The sequence below is a fragment of the Heliangelus exortis genome, chromosome Z (genome assembly GCF_036169615.1).
Source record: "Heliangelus exortis chromosome Z, bHelExo1.hap1, whole genome shotgun sequence".
In the NCBI taxonomy this organism is placed as follows: domain Eukaryota; kingdom Metazoa; phylum Chordata; class Aves; order Apodiformes; family Trochilidae; genus Heliangelus; species Heliangelus exortis.
Window position 1 is genome coordinate 59,472,607 of NC_092454.1, and position 23,401 is coordinate 59,496,007.

At 43.1% G+C, this 23,401-nt stretch overlaps 1 protein-coding gene across 1 annotated transcript; it reads left to right on the plus strand.

The window, feature by feature from the left end:
• The first annotated feature begins 636 nt into the window (after positions 1–636).
• On the plus strand, positions 637–22,577 carry RIGI (RNA sensor RIG-I). The gene is made up of 18 exons (XM_071731907.1): positions 637–913; positions 1,119–1,250; positions 2,454–2,632; positions 3,870–4,020; positions 5,327–5,452; positions 6,275–6,385; positions 7,311–7,464; positions 8,245–8,503; positions 9,187–9,349; positions 9,786–9,887; positions 12,189–12,346; positions 12,652–12,787; positions 13,656–13,804; positions 15,071–15,161; positions 15,832–16,002; positions 16,970–17,121; positions 18,521–18,667; positions 20,619–22,577. Exons 1-18 carry the CDS (start codon positions 808–810, stop codon positions 20,916–20,918), a joined length of 2,787 nt encoding a protein of 928 aa, XP_071588008.1. The 5' UTR covers positions 637–807; the 3' UTR covers positions 20,919–22,577.
• The last annotated feature ends 824 nt before the right edge of the window (positions 22,578–23,401 follow it).

A 23,401-nucleotide genomic window follows, 5' to 3' on the forward strand; every position in this document is an offset into this window, starting at 1 on the left:
TGTTCCTGTCCTTCTGTTGGCCAGGGCTGAAGCCTCTTCTGGGCCATTTGAGAGGATGATGGCCAGTGGTGCTACATCACAGCAGGGCAGGGACATTTCAGGTTATGTTTCCTGGAACTCCTTCAGAGCTGGGTAGGACAAACAAAAGAGTGGACTCCAGGGAAAGCCAAGAAGGAATATTAAATACCTGAGAGTGAGGGTGCGCTGAAATGGAGCAGAAAAAATGATGTGCTTGCTCAGAGCCTGTAGGGTTTTTGGATCACTGCAGAAAACTTCTGCAAAGAAGAAAACTTTAAAAGCCTTTTAAAAGGCTTAGTTAATTGAAAGGACATAGCCCCCAAATCCATCTGAGGGTTTGGGAAGGCAAAGGGGAAGGGAAACCAGAACAATGCCCTTGTTGGCACTCTCTTACTCTGCTCTCCCTGACCTGTCAGCTGCAACCGGTCCCGGTTCCCGGACAGCCCACTCGCTGTGTGTGCATCGCCTTCTTTTTTTTTTTTTAAATCTTTTTTTCTTGTTTATACTTTTATTCCTCTTCTCCCCTTCCCTCTTCCCGTCCCCATTGTTCGGGTGTTGTATTTGTTAATTTCTTCCGGTTTTTTCTGACGGCAGCCCGGCCCTGCCCCTCCAGCCCCACTTTCGGTTTCCATTTCCCGGCTGCCCGGCGGTGCCTTTTCCCCGTTCTCATCGATACCGCCCCTTCTCCCGGACCGCCGCGCGCAGATCCGACCGTGCCGGTGTGAAGGTGTCGGTGAGAGGTGCCGGTGAGGCTGTCGGTGTCGGTGAGCGGTACCGCCCGCCCCGGCCATGACGGTGGAGGAGAAGCGGAGCCTGGAGTGCTACCGCCGGTACCTCGAGAGGACCCTCAACCCCGTCTACCTCCTCAGCAACATGTCGCCGTGGCTCTCCGACGGTGAGGGGGCTACTCCCGCCTTCATACAGCCTGCTCCGGTGCCCACACCGCCCCACCCCTGATTCCCCGTCCCCACATGCCCCCCGCGCTGCCTCCCACTGTTCCCCGCTCTCATCGTCGTCGTTCCCCTCCCTCCCTCTCCCTCCCCGCTGCCCTCCTGGCCCCCACGCCGCTCCCTCACCCGGTGCCCCCCGGTCTCTTGCAGAGGTGCGGGAGCAGGTGCAGCGGGCGGAGGAGCGGGGGGTGACGGCGGCCGCCGCGCTCTTCCTGGACGCCGTCCTGCAGCAGGAAGCCCAGGGCTGGCTGCGGGGGCTGCTCGACGCCCTTCAGGCCGCAGGTGAGTGCCACTCCGCAGGTGGGTTCCCCCGCCTCGCCTCTTCCCCACCGGGGCCACCAGGGACCGGGAGCATCGGTCCGTCATCCCTGCGTCTGGCTGCAAAAGGTAGATGAGGTGGGAGAGGCAGGTGGACAGGGGCTGCAAATAAAACTCCTCGAGGGGCAAGGAAACAGTGAACAGAGGTCTTGAAATCCAGTGTTTCCAGAAGTAAGTAACCATTAACCATTTATGAATGGAATGACTCTTCCTCGGGAGCCATGACTGCCCAATGTGTGAGGTCCTCAAGTAATTTTCAAAGTGTGACAGAAGAGATGCTGAAGGTGTAAATCACCAGGATTCTTTTCAGTGGTTTGTTAGATAACTCATATCATATTCATATCCCAGAGTCTCATGCCATAAGCCACTTTCATTTTCATTTACTCACAGTTAGCAATGGATAGTTAGTGTGTCAGCAATTAAGTGAATTTGTCATCACTTGGATGCCAAACTCTCCCTTTCAAGCAAATACCAGGACCAGAGGTGTGGTAGTCCATCCTGTGATAGTCCTGGCTTCTGAACTGTAGATTATCTCTTTGAATATGTCTAGCATTCTGTTTGGCGTGTTTTCAGCAAAAAAACTGAAAAAAAGTCAACCTGATGGCTCCCAGTGCTATCCCAAATGCTTGCTGATTTGGTCCAAAACTGTAATAGAGCATCACTTGCATTTGGAGATGCAGAGATGGGTGATAATTAGTTTGAGGACATCCTGTTGAATCCTGTGAGATGAGGATTTTTGAAAGAAGGTGGAGGAAAGGAGAAGACTGAAAGGTGAAGGGAGGGTAACTAAAAGAAGAGATGACCAAAGGTGTTTGTGATTCTGATCAGCTTCCTGTGCTCTGGGAATCCCTGTGGAAGAATACTGGGGCTGCAGAGATCCAAGGACTGTGTGGATCAAAGGAAGGGGGTTGTTTCGGTTGCCTGGGTGATGTAAGCCTTGAAGTATCTCTTTTTTCCTTTGCAAGTGTTACTGCTCTTTTAGCCTAGGGGTGTTCGTCTTACAGAGGCAAGTGTGGTAAAAGAAAAGTCACTCTACAAAAATTGTTCGTGTTTTTTGTCAGTTATAGACCAAGGTAATTTCTCTATTGTGGCTTAGGAGGTGTTTTTTTCAGCTTGTTCCTGCTGGCAGGAATCCGTACTAACCGTCTCTCTCTTTTTTTCTGGAAGGTTACACTGGGCTGGCAGAAGCAATTGAAAACTGGGACTTCAGCAAACTGGAGAAGCTGGAGTTGCACCGACAGCTGTTGAAGAGGATAGAAGCCACAATGCTTGAGGTTGATCCAGTAATGATCATGCCCTATATCAACACCTGCCTAATAGAAAGGGAGTGTGATGAGATCCTGCAGGTATGGTTGATGGTGAAATCCCAGCACTTACCTAGCTGCACCATGGAGAATTGCCAGCTGCTTCACTGCAGGATGAGTTGGTGTCCCACCTGTCAGGCTGCCAGCTGAGGAGGGTGGAGCCATGATCTCCGGGGAGGGACCTCCTTTCCTCTGCTTGGAGGAGGCTGTGACTGCAGCATCTGCATGTCTCATCCCTCACCCCTTGGCTTGGTGGGTGAGGCTATGTGGGAATGGTTGCAGGCAGGGAAGCAGGATGGGGAGGCTTTAGCATGTGCTGGTGTGTATTTGTGTGGGTTCCAGTCTTCATGGAGAGATCCCAGGGTCTCTGAGAGGTGCCACATTGCTGTGAAATGAGTTCCTTTGGAAGAGACGTCCTTCTGGAGTGCTTATGCAGCATCAGTGCACCTAGAAACACAGATGGGAGCAGGCAAAGCAGCATTTAGATGTTGCGTAAATTGATTTTTGCTTCTCATGGGATTTGACATAGTCCCTTACCTTCATCATGGTAATCCCAGGAAACTTTGCCTGGATCTCTGAGCTTGTTAGCACCCAAGGGGATGGTCATAGGGTGAAATGAAACTTCTGGTCTCAATTTGTTAGCTGAATACTGTGCTGCAGAAATTGACAGCACTTCATTGCCTTTGGGTGTGTGGTTTGTGTGCTGCTACTGCTCTAGCTTAGTGGTAGCACTGTTCTAGCTTAGTGTTATTAATGATGTTATTACCAATTGTTTGTCATTCATGACTGGTTAATATTAAGTTACTGATGCTGTGCGAACGAGCCTGCTGGGTGTTCTCACCTTGTATGACCCCTGAGAATGGTTGTTTGCCACTGTTTTATTTGAAAGTGGTATTTCTTTATGGAGATGCATAACACTTGGAAAGCCATTGCATCTAACAAAAATTGGGCCAGCCATAAATTCTGTAGTTCTTCATTGTCCTGTTCTGGAACCCTTTTTTATGAGTTTGGCCCTAGATGATTATGGCAGGTTACTCACAGAATGGACCTGCTGTGTTTTAGATCCAGTGAATATTCAAACAAGTAGCTGGCTGAATTTAGTTGTACAACCAGGCTGGCAGAATCTCCACAGTGGAAGGTAAATGACATTGGAAACCTTTTGCTCTGTGAGAAGGAAATGCAGTTTTCAACTGAACATCAAACCAAGGATAATATTTATGAAAGGGGAGTGGTTCTGGTCACTGAGAAGCTACAGAAACTCCTGTTTGTGTGTGTGCAGATTAGTGAAAACAGAAGCAAAGCAGCTGGGATAACAAAACTCATTGAGTGTCTCTGTCGATCGGATAAGGAAAACTGGCCAAAATGCCTTCAGCTGGCACTGGATAATGCTGGGTATTACAATGCAAGTGAACTGTGGGATATGAGAGAAGGTAAACTGCTAATTGCTTTTATGGTGTTCTTTTCCCATTCTTGTACCAGACAGTAGTTTTCTGGGGGGTTTTCTTGGGCAGTCAGACTTATTTAAAAGGGTGCCATCAGAATGCATTGTTCATTTTTGCTTAAAAAGACACCCCCCCCCCTTTTTTTTTTAATTAATTGAATGTCTTTTCTGTAAAGCAAAATATAGGCACTGCCTTACAAACTATCAGAAATTACTTGTTGAGTATTTTTCCTGCCATATGGTTATGAATGTTGCCTTGTTTTGGTAAACAACATCAGCCATGATCTCAAGGTACAAAACTAACAACATTTTTATCTTCTTCCTTCCCATCCACGGTAATTCACCTTTTTCCATCCTTATGGTTGCTTAAGTTGTGATAAATGTTTTTTTTTATAAAATATGTTTAATAATTTGATGTTCTAGAAAGTTATCCACTCCTGTTATCCACAGAGTAGATGGCGTACTTCTTTCTTTGTGAAATCAATAAGCACTATTTACCAAGTGTTCATTTTCCATAAAAAGGCAGACTTTCTCATACTAAGATTTTGCTTTTGTCATCAAATTTACCTTTTTCCACTTAAAAAATACTTGTATGGGCACCCTGCAGCGTGGGAGAATTTAGAGTGTAATACAATATTTCACTGCAAACTAATTAAGAAAGACAAGTGATTTTAGATCAACTAGATTATGTTTCTTTGTGACTGCATTTGCTTTCTCCATGATACCAGCATAAGTGATATCATGAATTGTTTTTAATTAGCATCTGGGACAAGCTACCTTTGAGTGGCTTCTTAAATAATGTTTCTTATTTTAAAATGTTTTTATTGCTGCAGCCAAATTTTAGGAAGCATCTGTTTGGAACCTCTCTGGATTGTCAGACAAGGTGAAAGATGCAAATAGTTTTACAGTTCCTAGGTCCCTACAAAAGACGAGTGTAAAGGGAAAACAAAGTCTTGAATTTAAAAAGCTTCTTTGTACTCCCAAGTAGTTTTCATGCCTGTGGTTGACGTCAGTGTTAGATCTCTAGTCTTCTCACTAAACACAGAGGATATAATTTTCTTCCTGATCTATTACCTCTTTGATTAATTAAGGAATAGAGAAATGTGCCTTGACTATGTGGGTCCTCTAAACTCAAGATTCTCAATGCTATCCCTCTTACTTAGAAGGGAGCCTGGATGCAGCATCATCTTATGTAGTCCTTCCACGCTGGCACCCAGCTCCTTCACCTTGTCATTGTAACAACTATATTTTAAAATTGAAAGGATCGGAAACATGCCTTTTTTGTCATTGTACAGATAACGCCAAAGATTTTGATGGAGAAGTGGCAGATGCCTCTGAGAACATATATGAAACCACAATAACGTTTTCTGAAGAAGCAGGATTTGATAATAAGCTTAGTCAAAATCCTGGTTCAGCTTCAGGTAAGACTTGGAAACTTAAGACAGTTTGTGGCTGGAATTCTCCATTTCCTGACACTCCAGAAGGGTCTAGATGTGGGGTACCTCAAAGGGAATTACTGAGGAAACACTGCAAGTCTCTGACTTGCTTTAGCTGTGTTCAGTTTTGATGTTTACAGAATCTTGTACTGATCATTGCACATGTTAGGGGTCGCCCCTCATTTATCACATTGTTGGTGCAAACTTATTCTGTCAGCACATTACCAAGAAGGTCTCCAGACAGGAGGCTGTTGCTGCATCTCTTTCCTATACAATTTAGTCATGTATGACCAGTACCAGCTAGTTTAGAGAGCTGAATGAGGCTACAGAGCATCTCTGCAGTGACTATCATGTCTTGTGTGGCAAATTTTGCTCCACCAGAGGTTCCTATTGGTTTTACATAATTGCAAGCTCCCTGAAAGGCCACAGTTTAGGAGAGCATTGACTTCAAATGTCTGTGGAGCAGAAGGCTGCAAGGAATACTGTGTGTGTATCTGAGGGGGGAAATGTGCCCTTGTGTTCTCTTTGTGAGTTGAAAAAGACCAGCTGAAGTGAGCTTTGTCAGCCAAGGCCTGGAAATTAGTTCATTTTAGAAAGCACATTCGAGCAGTAGCAGAAGTTTGCCATCAGACCTGCACAGAATCCTCCTCAGGTCCACATGTGCTGATAAAAGGCTTGTGTGGTGGAGAGTACTCTGCATAAACTGCAAGGACTCCACCGCTGTCATTTTAGGTAGTGGTTATATTGGACACAATGTGTTTTATGCCTTTCTGTTGCAACCACAAATACATGGTTTTTTCCTAAAAGGGACTGGTCAGCCTTCATATGCTTATGAACCAAAGAAGGCTCGGAGGTACCAGACAGAACTTGCACAGCCTGCTATCAGTGGGAAGAACACGCTGATCTGTGCCCCCACAGGTAAGAAAACACAAGTTTCTTAGAAAAAATAGTCTTGATGGAGTGTACTATGGAAGATAGTGGAGGGTGGAGGTTTAGTCAGGCTTTTTCAGCTGTTTATTTAAAAGCAGCCTTCCTTGTAGAAACAGATCCAGATCTAACCTGACATTAGTGACCAAGTGCAGCACAGAGACTGATCAAGACAGATGTGTTCTTGGAGCTTCAATGTTTGTATTCAGATTTCCATGTCCTTATTTCTGCTTTCTCACTCCCCAGTGTGAATTTTTTAGTTAAAATAATACACCGATCAATCTCTGTAGATCTTTAAAGCATTTGGCTTGCAAGTTGAGGGTGGGTTGCCCTGAGACTCCTCTGTCTCCTGCCTAGAGCACAGCACAGGGACCTTCTGCAATAGCTCAGAGCTGAAATTAGAAGACTGAGGTTCAGCAGCAAGAGATCAGTCAGCTCGTTCTTTTCACCCATGTTTTGCATGCTGCTGGCCTGATTATCCCTGTGGGGAGGCAGGTGGGGACACAGAAGCTCTAGATGTCCTGCACAGCAACCCCCTGTGCTGGAGAAGAAGAGTGAGAGGAGCAAGGCTGCATGGGGAAGGTGGAAGCTGAGAGTGCCTGGTGCCTCTACAAGAGCCTGGTATGATGTGGGAGCACATTCTAAGAGCAGAAATGGACTCCAAGAACTCAAAACTGCAGATAGATTTTCCTTCTCAGTGACTGCCACATGGTCTTTACAGACTGAGGCTTTGAGAGAGAAAGGGATGATTGCCCACCCAAGTAAGCAGCAAGAATGTGTTCAAACAGTCAAAGCAAGACTGGAGGTGTCACAGCCTTCTCATCAGTTCCTCATTGTTAGAGGCATCCTGATGAGACAGGCTTCTGCTCACACCCTTCTGTACTTAGGCTTCATCATCCACATTCTTTGTTTAAAGGGTCTGGCAAAACATTTGTGGCACTTCTGATTTGTGAACATCACTTCCAAAACATGCCTGCAGGGCAGAAGGCGAAAGTTGTCTTTCTTGCAACCAAAGTGCCAGTGTATGAACAACAGAAAAATGTGTTCAAGCAGCATTTTGAAAGAAGTGGGTAAGTGCAATTCTACCTGTGGGCTTCCTCCACAGAAAATAAGTGTCCCTCTGGGTCAGCTGTGGGCAGGACAAAACATAGTGGGTTTACGGGTGATGGGAGTGCTTGAGGTTAATATCAGGATGATGCCTTGTGGTAAGAATGCCAAGCTGCATAGTGGACTTTGGAGAGTCTGGATGGTGCTTTTGGATGGTTGAAGAAATGGTTGTGCAGCATCTGTGGAAATGGCCAAAGAAAAACTGTGCTTGCTTCCGTGTTCTCTCCTGAGACTCCTCTCAGCCCTGCTTCAAAGATGAGGCAGCTCCAGGCAACAGCTCAACAGCTGTGGTATTCCTCTTTGCAATCTTAAAAAGCAGTGTCTTTTTTTTTTTTTTTTTTTTTTCTTTTTTCTTTTTCTCCCCCAATGGAAGGTCCCCAAATTCTTTAGTTTTTTAACCTCTGGTCAGAAAATGACAGTCCATCTCTCCAATGGGACTGAAAATTGCTTAGGGGAGTACTGACAGCTGTAGCATGTGATTTTGAAGGGACTAATTACTGCATATCCACATACAAATGCTTATAGTAATAGGAAAACAAGGATGCTGGACAGACAACTGTCTCATGTTTATCCTCAGCAGTTTTTTTTCTCAGCTTCCCTGGGCCAAACTGCTGTCCCCAGCAATTTGACATTTTTAACTTTGTCAGTACACTTCAGGCTTGATAAAAAGTCCATCCTTCTAGCTAGTTTTTCCCTGCAAGACATCCTTTTTCATATCCTGTAATTCTCCCTCTTCTTCCTAGATACTCTGTTGAAGGAATGAGTGGTGAAACGGTTGCAAATGTCTGTGTAAAAAAGGTTATAGAGGACAGTGACATCATTGTGCTGACGCCCCAGATTCTTGTGAATATCATGGAGGAAGGGATCTTCAGTTCCCTCTCTATCTTCACCCTGATGATATTTGATGAGTGTCACAACACTACGGGCAACCACCCTTACAATGTGTTAATGGCCAAGTATCTTGAAGACAAATTCAACTCCTCTGCCAAGCAGCTACCCCAGGTAGGGCCCAGCCTGTTGGTGGTGGGAACATTAAATTATTTTGCAGTGCAGTCTGTATATCCTCAAGTCTTGCCTTTTGTGTTAGTCCAGCTTTGGGGCTGCAAATGGAAATGGGATTGTCTGAAACACATTTTCTCTCTTCCTGGACACCTCCAGGCTTTGTTTTGCTACATCTACCCTCCAGCCACCAAGATGGACTTAAAAAACATAACAGAGACTTGAGTACTTGTAACTAAGCAGGCTGGGAAGAAAGCACGTGCCCCAGAATTTAGTAATCTCCTTGTCAGCTCTGTTGCCCTCCTCAGCTCTGTTGCTACTGCCTCCCCTGACAGGAGGCTTCTGTCAGACATCTCCTCTGAATGACTGTGGAGAACCATTTTGGGGGGATTTGCTGTTTCTGTGTGGGATGGGCACTGGCAAATACAGCTGTTTATGGAGTTATGTGGGTGGATAATTTAATTTCAGTTTGAATACTTGAGGCATGAGTGCCTTGGAGAGGACGTCGGTTGGGGCAAGGCATGGCTCTCCAGGTTTAGTCCTTGCACTTGTGTTTAGTTCCACTCTGTGGTTTGTTTCCTTGGTTTTGAAGATGGTGGCAACTTGGTGGCAGGTAACAGGGTCTTCAGGATTTTTTTTCTGTGTGTGACATAAGAGTAACCACTGCAGTTCATGTGTGTGCTCAGATCATAGGTTTAACGGCTTCTGTTGGAGTTGGTAATGCCAAGAGCATCAAGGAGACAATAGAGCACATCTGTATCCTCTGCTCCTACCTTGACATACAGGCCATATCCACTGTCAGAGAGAACAAAGATGAGCTGCAGAGATTCCAAAACAAGCCAGAAACACGTAAGCAAGCTTCTTTTTTCTTTGCCCATGAGATGCAAAGCACTGTAATTAAGACAGCTCTCCAGTTCTGCTTTGGTCAGGTGAAGTATAAGGCTTAAAATTAAGCTGGAGCTTTGCTTCCTGCTCCTTAGAAGGATGTTAGGCCTGCATTTCACCATTGCACTGCAGTGAGGCAGTGCCCATTTGGGCAAATTGTGTCTTTGCTGAGTTTCACAATCTCAGTTTTTTATTTAGCAAGGCAGAAAAGCCAGTGCAGTTCTTCCAGTAAAAACTGGGGTCTCTTTCTTTCCATGCAACTAGAATGCTCATTAACAAAAATCATGACAATGCCACAGATCATCTTACATAGATTCTTCTTCTGAGCAAGAATTTGTCTGCAGTGCCCAGGGGAATGTTTTACTCATTCAGGCTACTGATTTCTATTTCTTGTCTCTAGATGTCAGATTGGTTAAGATGCGAGTTCAGAATCGGTTTGCAGACATTATCTCTGGTCTGATGTGTGAGACAGAGGCACTGATGAGAAGGATTTACTCAGTGGGTAAGATACTGTAATGTGCCTTGCAACTGGGATTCCATCTGTGATTACATAAGTGTAAATCCTCATTGCTGCCAGAACAGTCACTCTTGTTACCCTTCCTTTCTCCTCCTTCTTTTTTGCTTGCCTTTAGCCAGTATTACCTGCATAAGAGATTACAGGTAGAAGAGTCAACTGTTTTCCACTTATTTGTGATTGGTATGATAATCATAAAGATTTTTTCTTGGATTTCAGACTCTGTTTCCTGCAGCAAAGGATGGTGTACTTTTGACACTGTCAAAGAATTTTGAATGTTTACAGGATCTGAAATAAGCTTCCAAAATGCAATTAGCTGAATTTCATTGATGAGAGATATTTGTACATTCTTATCTAACCATTTCTCCCAACCCTTCATACCTAAGTCTGCCTCTGTTAAGGAAAGCAAGAAGAGTCCCAGTTGTAGTGCTACTATAAATGCTGTGATTTCTTCCTTTCAGCAGAAGTTTACTGTCATTCCTGCTGCTCTGACATTTTTTGTATTTTCTATGCCCTCGCCTCTCTTGAGTTGCACTCAGTTATTTCTCGGGGTGCCCCAGACACCTTCGTAGGTCAGCATTTTGTCCTCTCTACATGTCTGGGTACCTTTCCACTCTTTACCAGGCCATTTCTTGTTGGAAAGCATTTAAGGTCATTTTGCAGAGGAGGCTCTGTGTAACATGACTGCCACCAGAGGAGCAGGGGGATATGGCTACCTAAGAGAGGAAACACTTGTCTGTGGGGTCCCTACCTCAGGAGCTGCAGTGGTGTGAGGGTTTGCAGTTTGGAGAGAGGGAGATGCATGGCTGTGAGGAGAGAGAATGCATCTCATGGTCATGAGACCTAATTCTGCAGCTCTGCAGAAATCAGTGGATCTTTTCTGCTTTTGCTGAACTGGTATCCAGTAAGAAGCTTTTACCAACAAGATCAAAGACCCAGGGATGACTGTGCTCAGGATCAGTGTTGTTCTACCCAGGTCTTAATAAAAAGATTATGTCTGTGCTTTGAATGCCTCTTGCAAACTGAACAGGGTGCCCTAACCCTGGTTACCTCAGTTTCAGAGTTTCTAGATTTTCTTCCTGCCACTTTTAGATATTGGAGAGTGAACATTATTCTGGGGCAAGGAGGAAAAAAAAAAACACCCAACCAAAAAAATACACAGCCCAAACTGCAAGAAATACCAACAAAAATCAAATACAGTGGGGATTTCAAACTGCACACCAAATTAAGCAAACACCTCTGAAGCTTATTTGTGCACAGTGGTTCCTCTTGCATGAATGAGCAGCATTTATATGGTGCAGTGATTATCACATTTGCCTAAGAGATAAAAGGTCCCTAGTTCAAAACTGGGTGGAAACAGCAGCTGGGTTAGCTCTTTCGCCATACAGAGGGACCTGGACAGGCTTCAGAGGTGGGTCTGTGCAAACTGCATGAAGTTCAACAGGTCCAAGTGCAAGGACCTGCACCTGGGTCTGAGCAATCCTAAGCAGAAATACAGGTTGGGCAGAGAATGGATTGAGAGCAGCCCTTGATAATGCAGCTCAGAAGCAAACTGTGTTGGGCAATTCTGTGCCTAGATTGCCCCTGTACTCAGCACTGGTGAGTCTGCACCTGGACCACTGTGTTCAGTTCTGGGTTCCTTGCTACAAGAAGGACATTGAGTTGCTTGAGCGAGTGCAGAGGAGGACAGCCAAGCTGGTGAGGGGTCTGGAGAATAGATCTGGCTACTTACAGGCTAAGTAATTCTATTGCTAATTCTACTGCTGAAGACCCTGCATATGTCTGTATGTCCATGGATTATCAGTTGAATTGTAATGGGTTAATTTTAGCCTGACATCTGGGTGTATATCGAAACACAGGGAGTGAAGAACACTGAACCAGAGCCTTCTCAGATGGTTCCCAGAGGCAGGATGAGAGAGCACAAACAGGAATATACTTAAGCATCAAGAAGAACTTCTTTACTGTAGGGATCCTGACTGTTCCAGGTCAAGCACAGGAACAGATGACCTGGAGAAACTGTGGAGTCTCCATTCTTGGAAGTTCTCAAAATCCATTTGAAGATGACCCTGAGCAACTGTCTCTGGCTGATGCCTGCTTTAAGCAGAGCTCTGGACTAAAGACCTCCACGGGTGCTTTCCAACCATAGTGATTCTATGATGGTATCACCCTGTTGTTCTGCATGGGCCTTTTAGAACTGACATTCCAGGAAAATGTGTCATCTTCTAGCTAACTGTTCTGATTATTTGTTAGTCAAGACTGACAACTGTTTGTGTCTCTCTTCCTTACTAGATACTATCTCTCAAATCAGCAAGAATGACTTTGGGACACAGAAATACGAACACTGGATAGTTGCCACTCAGAAAAGATGCAGGCTGTTGCAGCTGGCAGATAAGGAGCAGGAGAGCAGCATTTGTAGACACCTTTTCATTTGCACGGAACACCTGCGGGTACGTGTGTTCTCCTTCCTTCCACACAGAGCTGGAGCCATCCTGTGCCTTCTGACATAGGTGTTTTCACCTAGGAGCAGGTTTGGAACCTGATCAGTGTAGGGTAAAGAAAAGCACACAAGAGTTGTGTCTTAAGGTATTCACTAAGGACAGTACAGTGCAGAGGAGGCTGCAGTTCTTGTGTCATCACATAAATGGGGGAGCAACACAAGGTTGTAACACTTTATCTAGTTAAGTAAAATTTGGGCTCATCCCCTGTCCCACAAAGATGTGTGTTTAATATGTTTGTCTCTCTTCCTGAGCAGAAATACAATGATGCTCTCATCATCAGTGAAGATGCACGCATTGAAGATGCTTTAGCCTACTTAAATGAGTTTTTCACAAATGTGAAAAATGGACCATACACACAGATAGAGAAACAACTAACGAACAGATTTCAAGGTATTCCACATGGAACCTGGGACAACTGGAGGGAAGAAGGGCTGATGGTGATCCAAGTGCAGTTGTTTTTCCAGAAACTCTTCTCTTTCCAGAACATTTAGGTCTGTGTGGGTGCAAATGTAGTATTAGGATAAGTAGGAGGAACTTACTTTCTGGGACTTGAAGCTTCTAGTTCAGTTGCTAGGGAAGTAGTAGTAGTAATTGTAACTAGGCACTGTAGTAGTTTCTTACATGCCTTGACTTGGAGATGAGGCAGCAGCTTCCTTAGGGTGCTTCCCACAGGCAGGGGGACTGTCAACACTGATGAGTACTGGCAGTATTAGAAGAGGCAGCACACCATGCACGGTGCACTGCCTGGCTTCTGCCTGCCCACTGCACCTGAATGGGTCCCAAACCTCTGGAAAAAGGCAGGTGGTCCTCATACCCTACTGATTAAAAGTTAGAGGTTGCAGTGTTCTCCAGCTTCTGGTTTGGCAACACGTGCTGTAAACCAGCCCACGATCTGGTGTGTTCCTGCAATTTTAAATCACTGGGCTGTCTGCCCTCTGGTGTCAGCTGTTTTCTGAGAAGACTCGGCACCACTCCTTGCAAGAACAAAGTGTGCTTTGTTGCTGTCTTTTGAGTCTGTCTCAGAGGTTCTCCTCATAGTTTGCTACAAAATGTGATATATTCAGAATTTTTTTTGGGGGGGAGGAAACCTGTTGCATATAACAAAAATCTTCCTTTGCTCACATCTGAAAGAATGGTGTAGAAAATAAAAATAGATTCTAAAGAGAGTATTTGTGGCATTTGAAAATAGATTTGGTGAGAGTTCTGTTTTCTGTGTTAAAGCAGTTTGACTATTCAAGACACTGCTGTTTTCTTCCAGAGAAAGAACCAGAACTGACAGCCCTTTCAAAAGATGAATCCAATGATAATCCCAAGCTGGAAGAGCTTGCTGCCATCCTGGATGAAGCATACCGCTACAATCCACAGACTCGCACACTTCTCTTTGCTAAAACAAGAGCCTTAGTAGCTGTAAGATATTTCTTTTTTAAGCTCCTTTGAAAGGGAAGTGAGAAAATATAGTGCCTCATCTATTACTCTTCCCATTTTGACCTGTAAAAAGAAAAATATGCCTGTATTTGATCTTCCTAAGAAAATCCTAAACTTTCTGCAGCTTCCTAAGCACTGATGCTCTGAGACAGGATGAGGCTGTTTTCTTATCTTCTAAAAACAACAATCCTTCATCACTTCCACTTGCTACTTGTCACAGTTGATCATTAAACTGTCAGATGTGTTTACTGTAGGTCAGAAATCGGTTTTAACAGATTTTTGCAAGGGTTTTCACTTTAATGTAGCAGTGTTATAAAGCAGCAGCTCTGCTGTGTTACTGACTGCACATCAGGAGGTGTTAGTAGGTTTTCTGGAGGATTCCTGCAGGCTCAAAGGTCTATGTCCTAGCATTGGTTCTTGATCAAGAAAAAGGAAAGACTTTATAGAGGAGATGTTCTCTGGACCCTTCCGATGCACTGTTCTGTTTCATAATTACCTGGGGTCAAGATTCTAGACTGGGTGATCTTTTTCTCCCTTCCAATACCTTATTTCTAGAAAAAGGTGGTGCTTCAAAGAAGTGTGCTGCTATTAGCATCGGTAGCTGTTAAACACTGACTGTAAGGTATCATAGTCTCTGGCTACTGTAAACAGATCTGCCAGCTGGGGGTTCCAATCACCTGTTTGTTCTTGGGCATAGATGTGCTGGATGAATTGCAAAAGAGAAAAAAAATAAAGGCAGGATAAAGTCCAAACTAAGAGCACCAAGCACCCGCTGGCAATTTTCCATTATTGATATAAAGCCTGCTGTAGCATGGCTGAAGTTTGCTGTAATGTAAGAGCAGTTTGAAGGTCCTACTTTTGTTGTGCACTGAGAAAATGCTGTTTGTAAATGGCAACTGATTTCTTTTGGGTCCCAGAGGTGTCACATTCAGTGACCTGCAGGTTTCTGAGGGAAAAAGGCATAGGTTTCAGCAGGGGAAGGCTGTGTCCTGTATATCCAGCCTGTAAGTTGCAGGAGTTAGAAAAGTGGAAGTCAGTTGTGTCGTGGTTAGATCTGGCATTATGGTTGTGACACTTGCTTCTTCACCTATTAATAGATGTTCCCTCCTGACACACAGGTGCACTGTCTTTTCTGTCTTTGGATCTCAGAAGTGTTAATTCTCTAGCCAGGCACAGATAGGACCTACCTACCTATTCCTAACTGGCATTTAATCTGGACAGAGATCTAAATCCTTATTTGTTTTCCAGGCTTTGAAGAAGTGGGTGGAAGCAAACCCTCTACTGAGCCACATAAAGTCAGATGTGTTGATGGGTCGTGGACGAAGAGATGAAAAAAAATGTATGCAGGTTTGCACTGAGGAATGCCAGTTGCTACACTGCTAAAATTGTACTCTCCCTGTGTTCATTTTCTGGGCTTTTAAACAGAGGCAGGTCAAACAAATTTGCTCCATGCTTTCTTCCACATCTAGAAAACACTTACCCAATCCTAAGGAGACAATTGGTTTTTCTGTCTAGAATATCTGGTTAAGACAGCATTAACACTGTCTGTGACCCTTTGCTGCAGGATCCTTTTACAAGTTCAAAAGAAGTTTAGAAACCATTCATTTTCATGGCTTCTTGTGGTTGCTTCTGGTGGTATTTCTCTATTCCTTTAACAGATCCCTCTCTCGTTCTGTACTTGGTGGCACAAAGACATTATAAGGTAGAACAGAAGCTACAGCTAAAATGGATTATGCACGGCATAAGTTAAGAATCGGCTTGGGCTTAAAATAACTAACCTGTGCAAGTGTATGTAACAAAGGTAGGGGAGTGTTGTGTCTGAAACAGTGCTTCCCAGGATAACAATTCTTGTGGAATTTCTTCAAGAGGAATTTCTGCTCCAAAGGTGTAGCATGCAGCCAGCTAGGAATGTTCATTTCTAATCACGTAAGCAAGAGTAAATGCAGGAGATACCTTGCTCAAGGAAATGTTCAGTGGTTTTTTCCTGACACAGTTTTTTGGTACTGCAGGTATGACCCTCCCAATGCAGAAGGTTGTACTGGATGCATTCAAAACCAACAAAGATTGCAGATTGCTCATTACTACATCTGTTGCTGATGAAGGCATAGATATTTCTGAGTGCAACCTTGTGGTACTCTATGAATACTTCGGGAATGTCACCAAAATGATCCAAGTCAGAGGTACGGAATTTCAGAGCTATTTAGATACCTGTTTTCTCCTAGAAATGGACACAATGCCCACATCTTTTGGGGGTGCACTGGCAATATTTTACGTAATAGTTAACCAAGTAGTTAACTTCATCATGTGGCTGGAGGTGATCTCGTTTGTACCTAGTCCTCTGTTTTTAGCATTTATGTCCTGTGGTTTTCTTATTTTTGTCTCTTAATGAAATAATTGGTCCAGGATTAATTTTTATGGGTGAAAGGATATTCTTAATAGTGCTCTTAACAAGCCATTAAAGATGCAAAAGTTGTGTCAGTGTTAAACCATGTAAGATCATGATTTTGTGGGAATGGAAGCTCAAAACCAAATGTGAACATTTTTGCCTAACTGAAATACTACTGAAGTGCTCTGAGATCAGCATAGTTCCTAGTTTACCTGTGTCACAGCAACAAAAAACCAAAACAAAACAGGCAGGCAGGGGGTATAGAGAGGTAAAAGAGGTGGCTCTTGCTCTTGCTATCTCTTTTTTTGCCAGCAATGTATTTACAATTCCCCAGGTTTTTGGTGATAGATTTTTTTCTTTTTTAAATATACACCAAATAATAGTGTAGAGAACTAGCTAGGTAAGACTAAGATGAACTTTCCTCCTCTTAGCTTTTATTTCCACAAGAAGACAGCAAAATGCTGTATGGTAACTGAAGTATCAAGTCTGCCTGGGAGCTACACTGAGGTGGGTGACAGAAGTGGGACATTGCAGCACTGGCTGGGGATATCTGTGAGGATTCCTGGAAGGGGGCATCTTGTTCTGTTGTGTGATCCAAGAAGAAAGAGCTGAGGCAATGCTGTTTATAAGCAGCATTATCTGAATTTGAATATGGGAAACAAAAGCAGCCACATAGCAATTCCTCAGTGTTCTTTTATGGCATGCTGCTTTCACATATCTTGTTAAGAGTAACTGAAGAGGATAAATCTGTTGTGGCACAGGTCGTGGAAGGGCAAGAGGCAGCAAGTGCATCCTTGTAACAAGCAAAACAGAAGTGGCTGAGAATGAGAAACTTAACCATTTTAAGGAAGAAATGATGAATGAAGCTATTGAAAAGCTGCAGAATTGGAGTGAAGCAGTATTTGCAAAAAAGGTTTGTATTTCTGTTGAATTCTCATACTCAAATCTACAGGCAAGATCTATACCAGCCTCCACTGTCTGTGGCTCTGCCTAAAACTAAGGGATAACCTGGAAAGTGTTCATTGAGTATGGTTCCAGAGCAAGGATAGATCAGCAGAGAAGGGACAGCGTGTACTCTTCATTTGCAGAATGTCATCTGTACTATAACCATAAAAAATTTCAATTTATATAAACTTCTCATCTTAGAAATATAATACTAAGCACTCTGTCCACTGGGATAAAAATATTACTGTGTCTTCCTGGGGTAGAAGACAGGAGAGGGGAAACTCTGCAGATGGCAGTAGTACTTCCCTCCATGTTCATGTTCAGAAGGACTTTAGCTTTGCTGCAGGCCAGTACAAGTTCTCTTCTAAAGCTGTTTGTTGTCATCTTAAGTGCTTCTTGATTTCAGTGCAGTGGTTTCTGGGGGATGTGAAGAAACCATCACCTGAGACAGTAACAGGATGATATTGGGGTTTGTACATGGTCTTCTACTGGTGACTTCTTTTGTACAGCCAACAGCACTGTTCATCTTTCCTTCAAGCAACATCTAACAGATCAACAAACCTTGGAGAACGCCTCAGCACACAGTCAGTGCTTTATGTGAACCCTTACCAGATCAGAAAAAACCACGAGGGTAGTTAGAAGTGTCATGAACTTCTGGTACTGAGGTGATGTGCAAGAGGTATCTTGGGCTAAGCTAGTGATGGATTGTGCTCATTTCTGCCCAGAGCAGCAGGAGTGTCTCCTTCATGGTCAGGTGCTCTCACATAATAGGTTCTTGGCTCTGCAGGTTGAATCAGTGACAAGAACGATTGTTCATCTAGCTTGGAGCTGTTGCAAAGGTTAAGTCAACCTTATGCCCTGTTTCAAAAGAAAAAAAGAGGATAATTAGTCATAGAAGACTCCCTTCAGAAGGGGAAAGAAGGCTCAATATGCAGAACTAACCCTTTTCTTAAGGAAGTCTGCTGCTCCCCCAAGGCCCAGGCTAAAGATGTGAAGGGAAGGCTTCCTGCCCTGGTACTGCCGTTGGATTATTGTCTCCCTTCAGCTTCTCCCTCTGTAGGGAGCCTCGAATGACTAAACAAGGAGTTAATGGCTTTATGACCAAAGCCACCACAGGGGGGTAGGAGGGAGAAAGGAACACACAGTGTAAATGGTGTCTATCATGTAGCCTTGTTCTAGCCTTGTTTTCTCAACCTGACAAATGTAGCATATTCTTTCCACTGTATGAGAACGAGGCATGTTATGTCTGTTTGCTTGAAAAAGATTCCTCCATGTCACATATCGTAAGCCATGTTTAGACAGAATTTGGCTTCTCTTAATTTCCTAATGATCTTGAGGTTGGGTTTTTATTTTTTTATTTATTAAAGATACATGACCTGCAAATGAGGGAAAAGATATTACGAGATTCCAGGAAGAGAGAAGCAAGACCTAAGGCAGCGGAAGGGAAAAAAAATCTTCTGTGTGGAAAATGCAAAGCATATGCCTGCAGTACAGATGACATCAGAGTTATAAAGGTATGTCTCTGTATGGAAAACTACACCTATGAACACCAGAGAAGTCAGCATTGTTGAACGAATAGCATTGTTTATCAGTATGGAAAGTAGATTAATTTTTGCAAACTGGAGCAGAAAAAAGTCTGAGTAAATGGGTAAACCACAGGACCAGTTATAAGTACTTCTATAGCATGTTATGATGGCAGCTGGTGTTGTCCAAAGTGTGTAAATACTTGATATGACAAGAACCACTTCAGTTTTCCTGATCCCTCTTCTGTTAGAAATTGATGAATTTTGTGGAAAGCCATGTGATCTTCAATGGCATAACCTACTAGTGTAATTACTGAACAGTTACTTTCCCAATAAGCATAAGATTTACAATCTTCCTGTAGCTGAGATTTCTACCATTTCTGGTGACGGGAGATTATCTATATAAAGTACTGAGATCAGCTCACTGTCCAGCTCCTTGGTTTATGGAGAGTTTGCAGTTTCAAAAGATGAGGCAAACCATGGTTTTACAAGAGGAGCCCTTTAATTCTTCAGTATTGCCTTGTTTCCCATTCTTTAGGTAGCTCATGTTGCTTCTGTGTATCATGGGGACATTTTTGTTTTCTGAAGAACTTCTCTGTAGGCCCAAGAAGCCACTACTCTACACGTGGAAAGTGGTGGTCATGAAAAACAACCTTTTATGGGCACTTTGAGCCTTTCTAGTTCTGAAATTTTTTCTTTTGAAGCCACTTGTATTTGTGCTGCTCTGAAAACACAGTTGAGATGTAATGATGGTGCTCCAAGCCACAGCTGAGCCTTATAGAGTGCTTACCTTCATATATTCCCTTTTTAATGAAGAAAATGTGTTCCTTGTTTTTACCAGCTGTTTTTGGAGTGTAGATGGAACTCCTCCTCAGAACAGGGAAGGGCCACAGGGAAGGAGTTGGGAATAGCTTGGCCTTGTCAAAATCTGGTTGCACTTCTTTGGAGAATACGAGGCTATCTAACACACATCTTGGACTGTTGCTTGATTTTATGCTGCTATCTTATCACCTGTACCTGTGCAAGTGATCTGGGAGTTCAGAAAACTTCTTCTAAGAAGAGCATTTCTTAATACGCTGCAAATAACTTCTTGCAGTATTTTAAATAATCCCTATCAACAGCATTATGTCATAGTTCAGCCTGTTCATTTCATGGAATTTTAATTTCCAGGAGGAACTAACATTTCCAGATACCAGATCAAATTGTACAACTGCTTTCAAATTAAGTTACTAGGGTTTTTGGTTTTTTTTAATCTTTAATTATGGATGTTATAAGCAACAACTTAAACTCCTTTTCCTTCTTATTGTGCCTTTTCTACCACTCCAAGAGTCCCTCAGGGGTTGGGACTGGGACCATATTCAACATATTCATCAGTGACCTGGATGAGGGAACAGAATGCACTGTCAGCAAATTTGCTGATGACACAAAGCTGTGAGGAGTGGCTGACACCCCAGAAGGCTGTGCTGCCATTCAGTGAGACACAGACAGGCTGGAGAGTTGGGTGGGGAGAAATTTAATGAATTACAACAAAGGCAACTGTAGAGTCTTATCATCTGGGAAAGAACAACCCCAGGTATCAGTATAGGTTGTGGCTGACCTGTTAGAGAGCAGCATAAAGGAAAGGGACCTGGAGGCTCTGTGGGACAGAAGGATGACCCTGAGGTGTGTATTAGGAGGGGGGTGGTTAGTAGGTTGAGAGAGGTATGAGTTGGTGACAGGTGGTATATAGTGATTTTGGTTTTGATAAGCCTGGGCCTTTCTGTACCCGGTATTTAATCAATGGGGAAGAAAGTGTGATGAGCCAACAGTGCTGAAAGTGAGCTTCTGGAGAACAGGACACACCTCACCAGGGAGAATGGTCTCTGTGAGGATAAAGGGAATGTCAGAAAAAAGCAAGAAATATTGCCTCTATTACTCAGCACTCTGGTACATGTTGTTTCAGGAATCTCATCACATTGTCCTTGGAGACGACTTCAAGGAGCGTTACATGACAAAGCCACACAAGAAACCAATGCAGTTTGATCTCTTTCAGAAAAAAAGCAAGATGCATTGTCAAAACACCAGCTGCCAGCACGACTGGGGAATCATAGTGAGGTACAAGACGTTTGATGATCTACCAGTGATCAAAATCAAAAGCTTTGTTGTAGAGGATGTTAAAACTGGGACACAAATAGATTTTCAGAAATGGAGAGATATTAATTTTTCTTTGAAGAATTTTGATGATGAAGAAATGTCCAGATGAACCCAGCATTTTAATGCGTGTATAATCATACAGCACTAAGCTGAAATAGGGGATAATCTGTTTCTCTGTATAAATACTTCATCTGTATGCTGCCTAATATGCTATGACCCTCATCAGCACCTGGCCAAAAAATTCTAGTATGGCCATTAAGAAAAAAAAAAAAGTGCTATCTAATGATGTTTTTCACTATAACTTTTAATATAGGCATGGGCAAACATGTGCCCAAGCATCTAGATCTTGATCTTCACTGCTATGAAGTAGTTGGTCCGAAAAAAATAAAATCGAGTTGAATGACTAACTAAACATCTCATTTTGGGTAACAGGCCACAACTTCAAACATTTCTGTTTGCATCAGAATCTTCTTTTTTTTTTAACTAGCAACTTCTGACTGGGTTGTGCCTGCACGCAAACAATGTGGCTGATGCGTACTGGTGCTTCAAGCACCAACTTAGTTACTAGAAAAGTAGTTTTTAAAAAGCTTTAAATGTTCTGGGTATTTTGTTATACAGAATGTTAAAAGGAAATATCCAGTAACCTTTCTGCAAGGAAAATAATTGCATCTTTTCAATCCACCTTTAATAGAGAATGCTTCTGCAAGAGTCTCAAAAGAGCAGTCAGGCTTTACAGAGAGCCCTTTTGGAGGAGGGCATCTCCTGGACCTAAGTGGTAGCATGGTTTTCTTCTAGCACTGCAAACTTGTCACATTGCTGTTGCTGAAGTTGCAGAATGGACACTTTTTAAGGTGTTGCCTTATGGAACACCTTAAGGGGGATAAAGCAGTGCCCTGCAAGACAGGTGAAGGCTTAATTCACATGGTGATTAGCATTTACCCTGATGTCCTGTCTCTTGAATTGGCATCTGAAAATTCTCAAGGCACTAACATTAATTCTGCAGATTTCCTGTCAGAGCTGATCTAGAATAGGAACAAAGTGTTTAAATCCTTGCCCACCCAGATCCCAGACATCTCTCAGAAAAAAAAAAAAACAAACAAAAACCAAAAAACAAAAAACAAAACAACAAAAAAAACAAAACAAAAAAAAAGACATTGATATTGACACATTTATGAAACACGGTTCAACTCATACACTTTAAAGCACTTGCTGTTTCTATGTATCTTCAGCAAGCTTAATCTTCAATATTTCTGGAAGATCAAACGTATTTTTAGTTCACTTCATGTATTTGAAATAGTCATAAGGGAAATACCTAGAAGACTTCTGTCTGAAACACCTAAATTGTGAAAGAAAAAAGGCCCACCTTGAACAGGAACCTAATTCAAGAGTTTAAAAATTATTTAAACTAACGGAACAGCCTACTCTAGGGTTTAAACAGTGCCATGTGGCATTAAAAGAAAAACATCTTTACAAGCACTGCTTCATGTTCCACCCCAGTCCATGCCTTTTATTGCAAAATCTGTGTGCACTGTACAGGAAGCATGAATGACTGGGTAGGATGAATGAATGAATGGATGGATGTAGGACTCAGTCCTACAGTAACTTATGCTGTACTTAGTTTGTTCCAAATACTTCTGCTGGGAAGGCATTATCCAACCATAAATTGTGTTTATCCACTGTTCTGTGTAATAGTCAATTTACTAGCTACAAAGATTTTTAAAGGAATGGTTTAGCACTTTCAGATTAAAAGTACAAGGAAAAATCACAATCCATGAGTATCAGTTTGCTGTGTGAAATGGTACCTATTCGAGAGTCTTGCATTAAAATCAGTCTTCTATTTCACAGACTATAGTAATACCTGCTGGGAAGTTCATAGATTTGAGGGGTTTTAGTCTTTTCCTATTGTTTTTAATGCAAGGATTTAACTCAAGGGTTGTAATAAAGGCTGATGAGCTTACACTAAGAACTCATCTTAACACAAGAAGTGTATCTTCAGGACAGAGTGGAGATGCACGAAGAGGAGAACGCCAGCATTCTATTTGGCTTTTGAAAATATCTGAAGATTTTTTCCAATTTAACCGAAATTTGCATATTTATTACCAAATAATGTTCCAGATGACGGGCATATTAACAGCTCTCTGCTAAGATATTCCACAGAATGGCCGGGGAGGGGCCTGTAGAGATTGTCACCTAGAGCAGTTTGCCCAAGACCCTGTTGGGACACAGAATCTGAACCTCTCCAAGGATGGAGGCAGCACAACATCTCTGGGCATTCTCTTCCAGTCAGCCTTATAGTGAAAAAATGTTTACCAATGTCCAGAGAGGCAACCTCCTGTGTTTCAATTTATGCCCACTTCTTCTTGCCCTGTTGTTAGGCACCACCAACAAGAGCCTGGCTGCACCTTCTCTGTGCCTTCTGTTCAGATTCATACACAAAGAGCAGAGATGCCCCTGACTCTTCACTTCACTGGACTAAACAGTCCCAGCTCTCTCAGCTTGTCCTCATTTGAGAGATACTCCAGCCCCTACAGCATCTCAGTGGGCCTTTGCTGGGGTTGCTGGAGGAGCTCTTTTTGCTGTCATCAAGCTGAA

What these genes read in the sequence shown, in the direction of transcription:
- RIGI (XM_071731907.1), top strand. Translation starts at nt 808, where the DNA reads ATGACGGTGGAGGAGAAGCGGAGCCTGGAGTGCTACCGCCGGTACCTC. An exon ending in CCAAAACAAGCCAGAAACAC is followed by an intron (nt 9,350 to 9,785) that starts GTAAGCAAGCTT and finishes TCTTGTCTCTAG; the next exon opens with ATGTCAGATTGGTTAAGATG. An exon ending in AAACAAGAGCCTTAGTAGCT is followed by an intron (nt 13,805 to 15,070) that starts GTAAGATATTTC and finishes TTTGTTTTCCAG; the next exon opens with GCTTTGAAGAAGTGGGTGGA.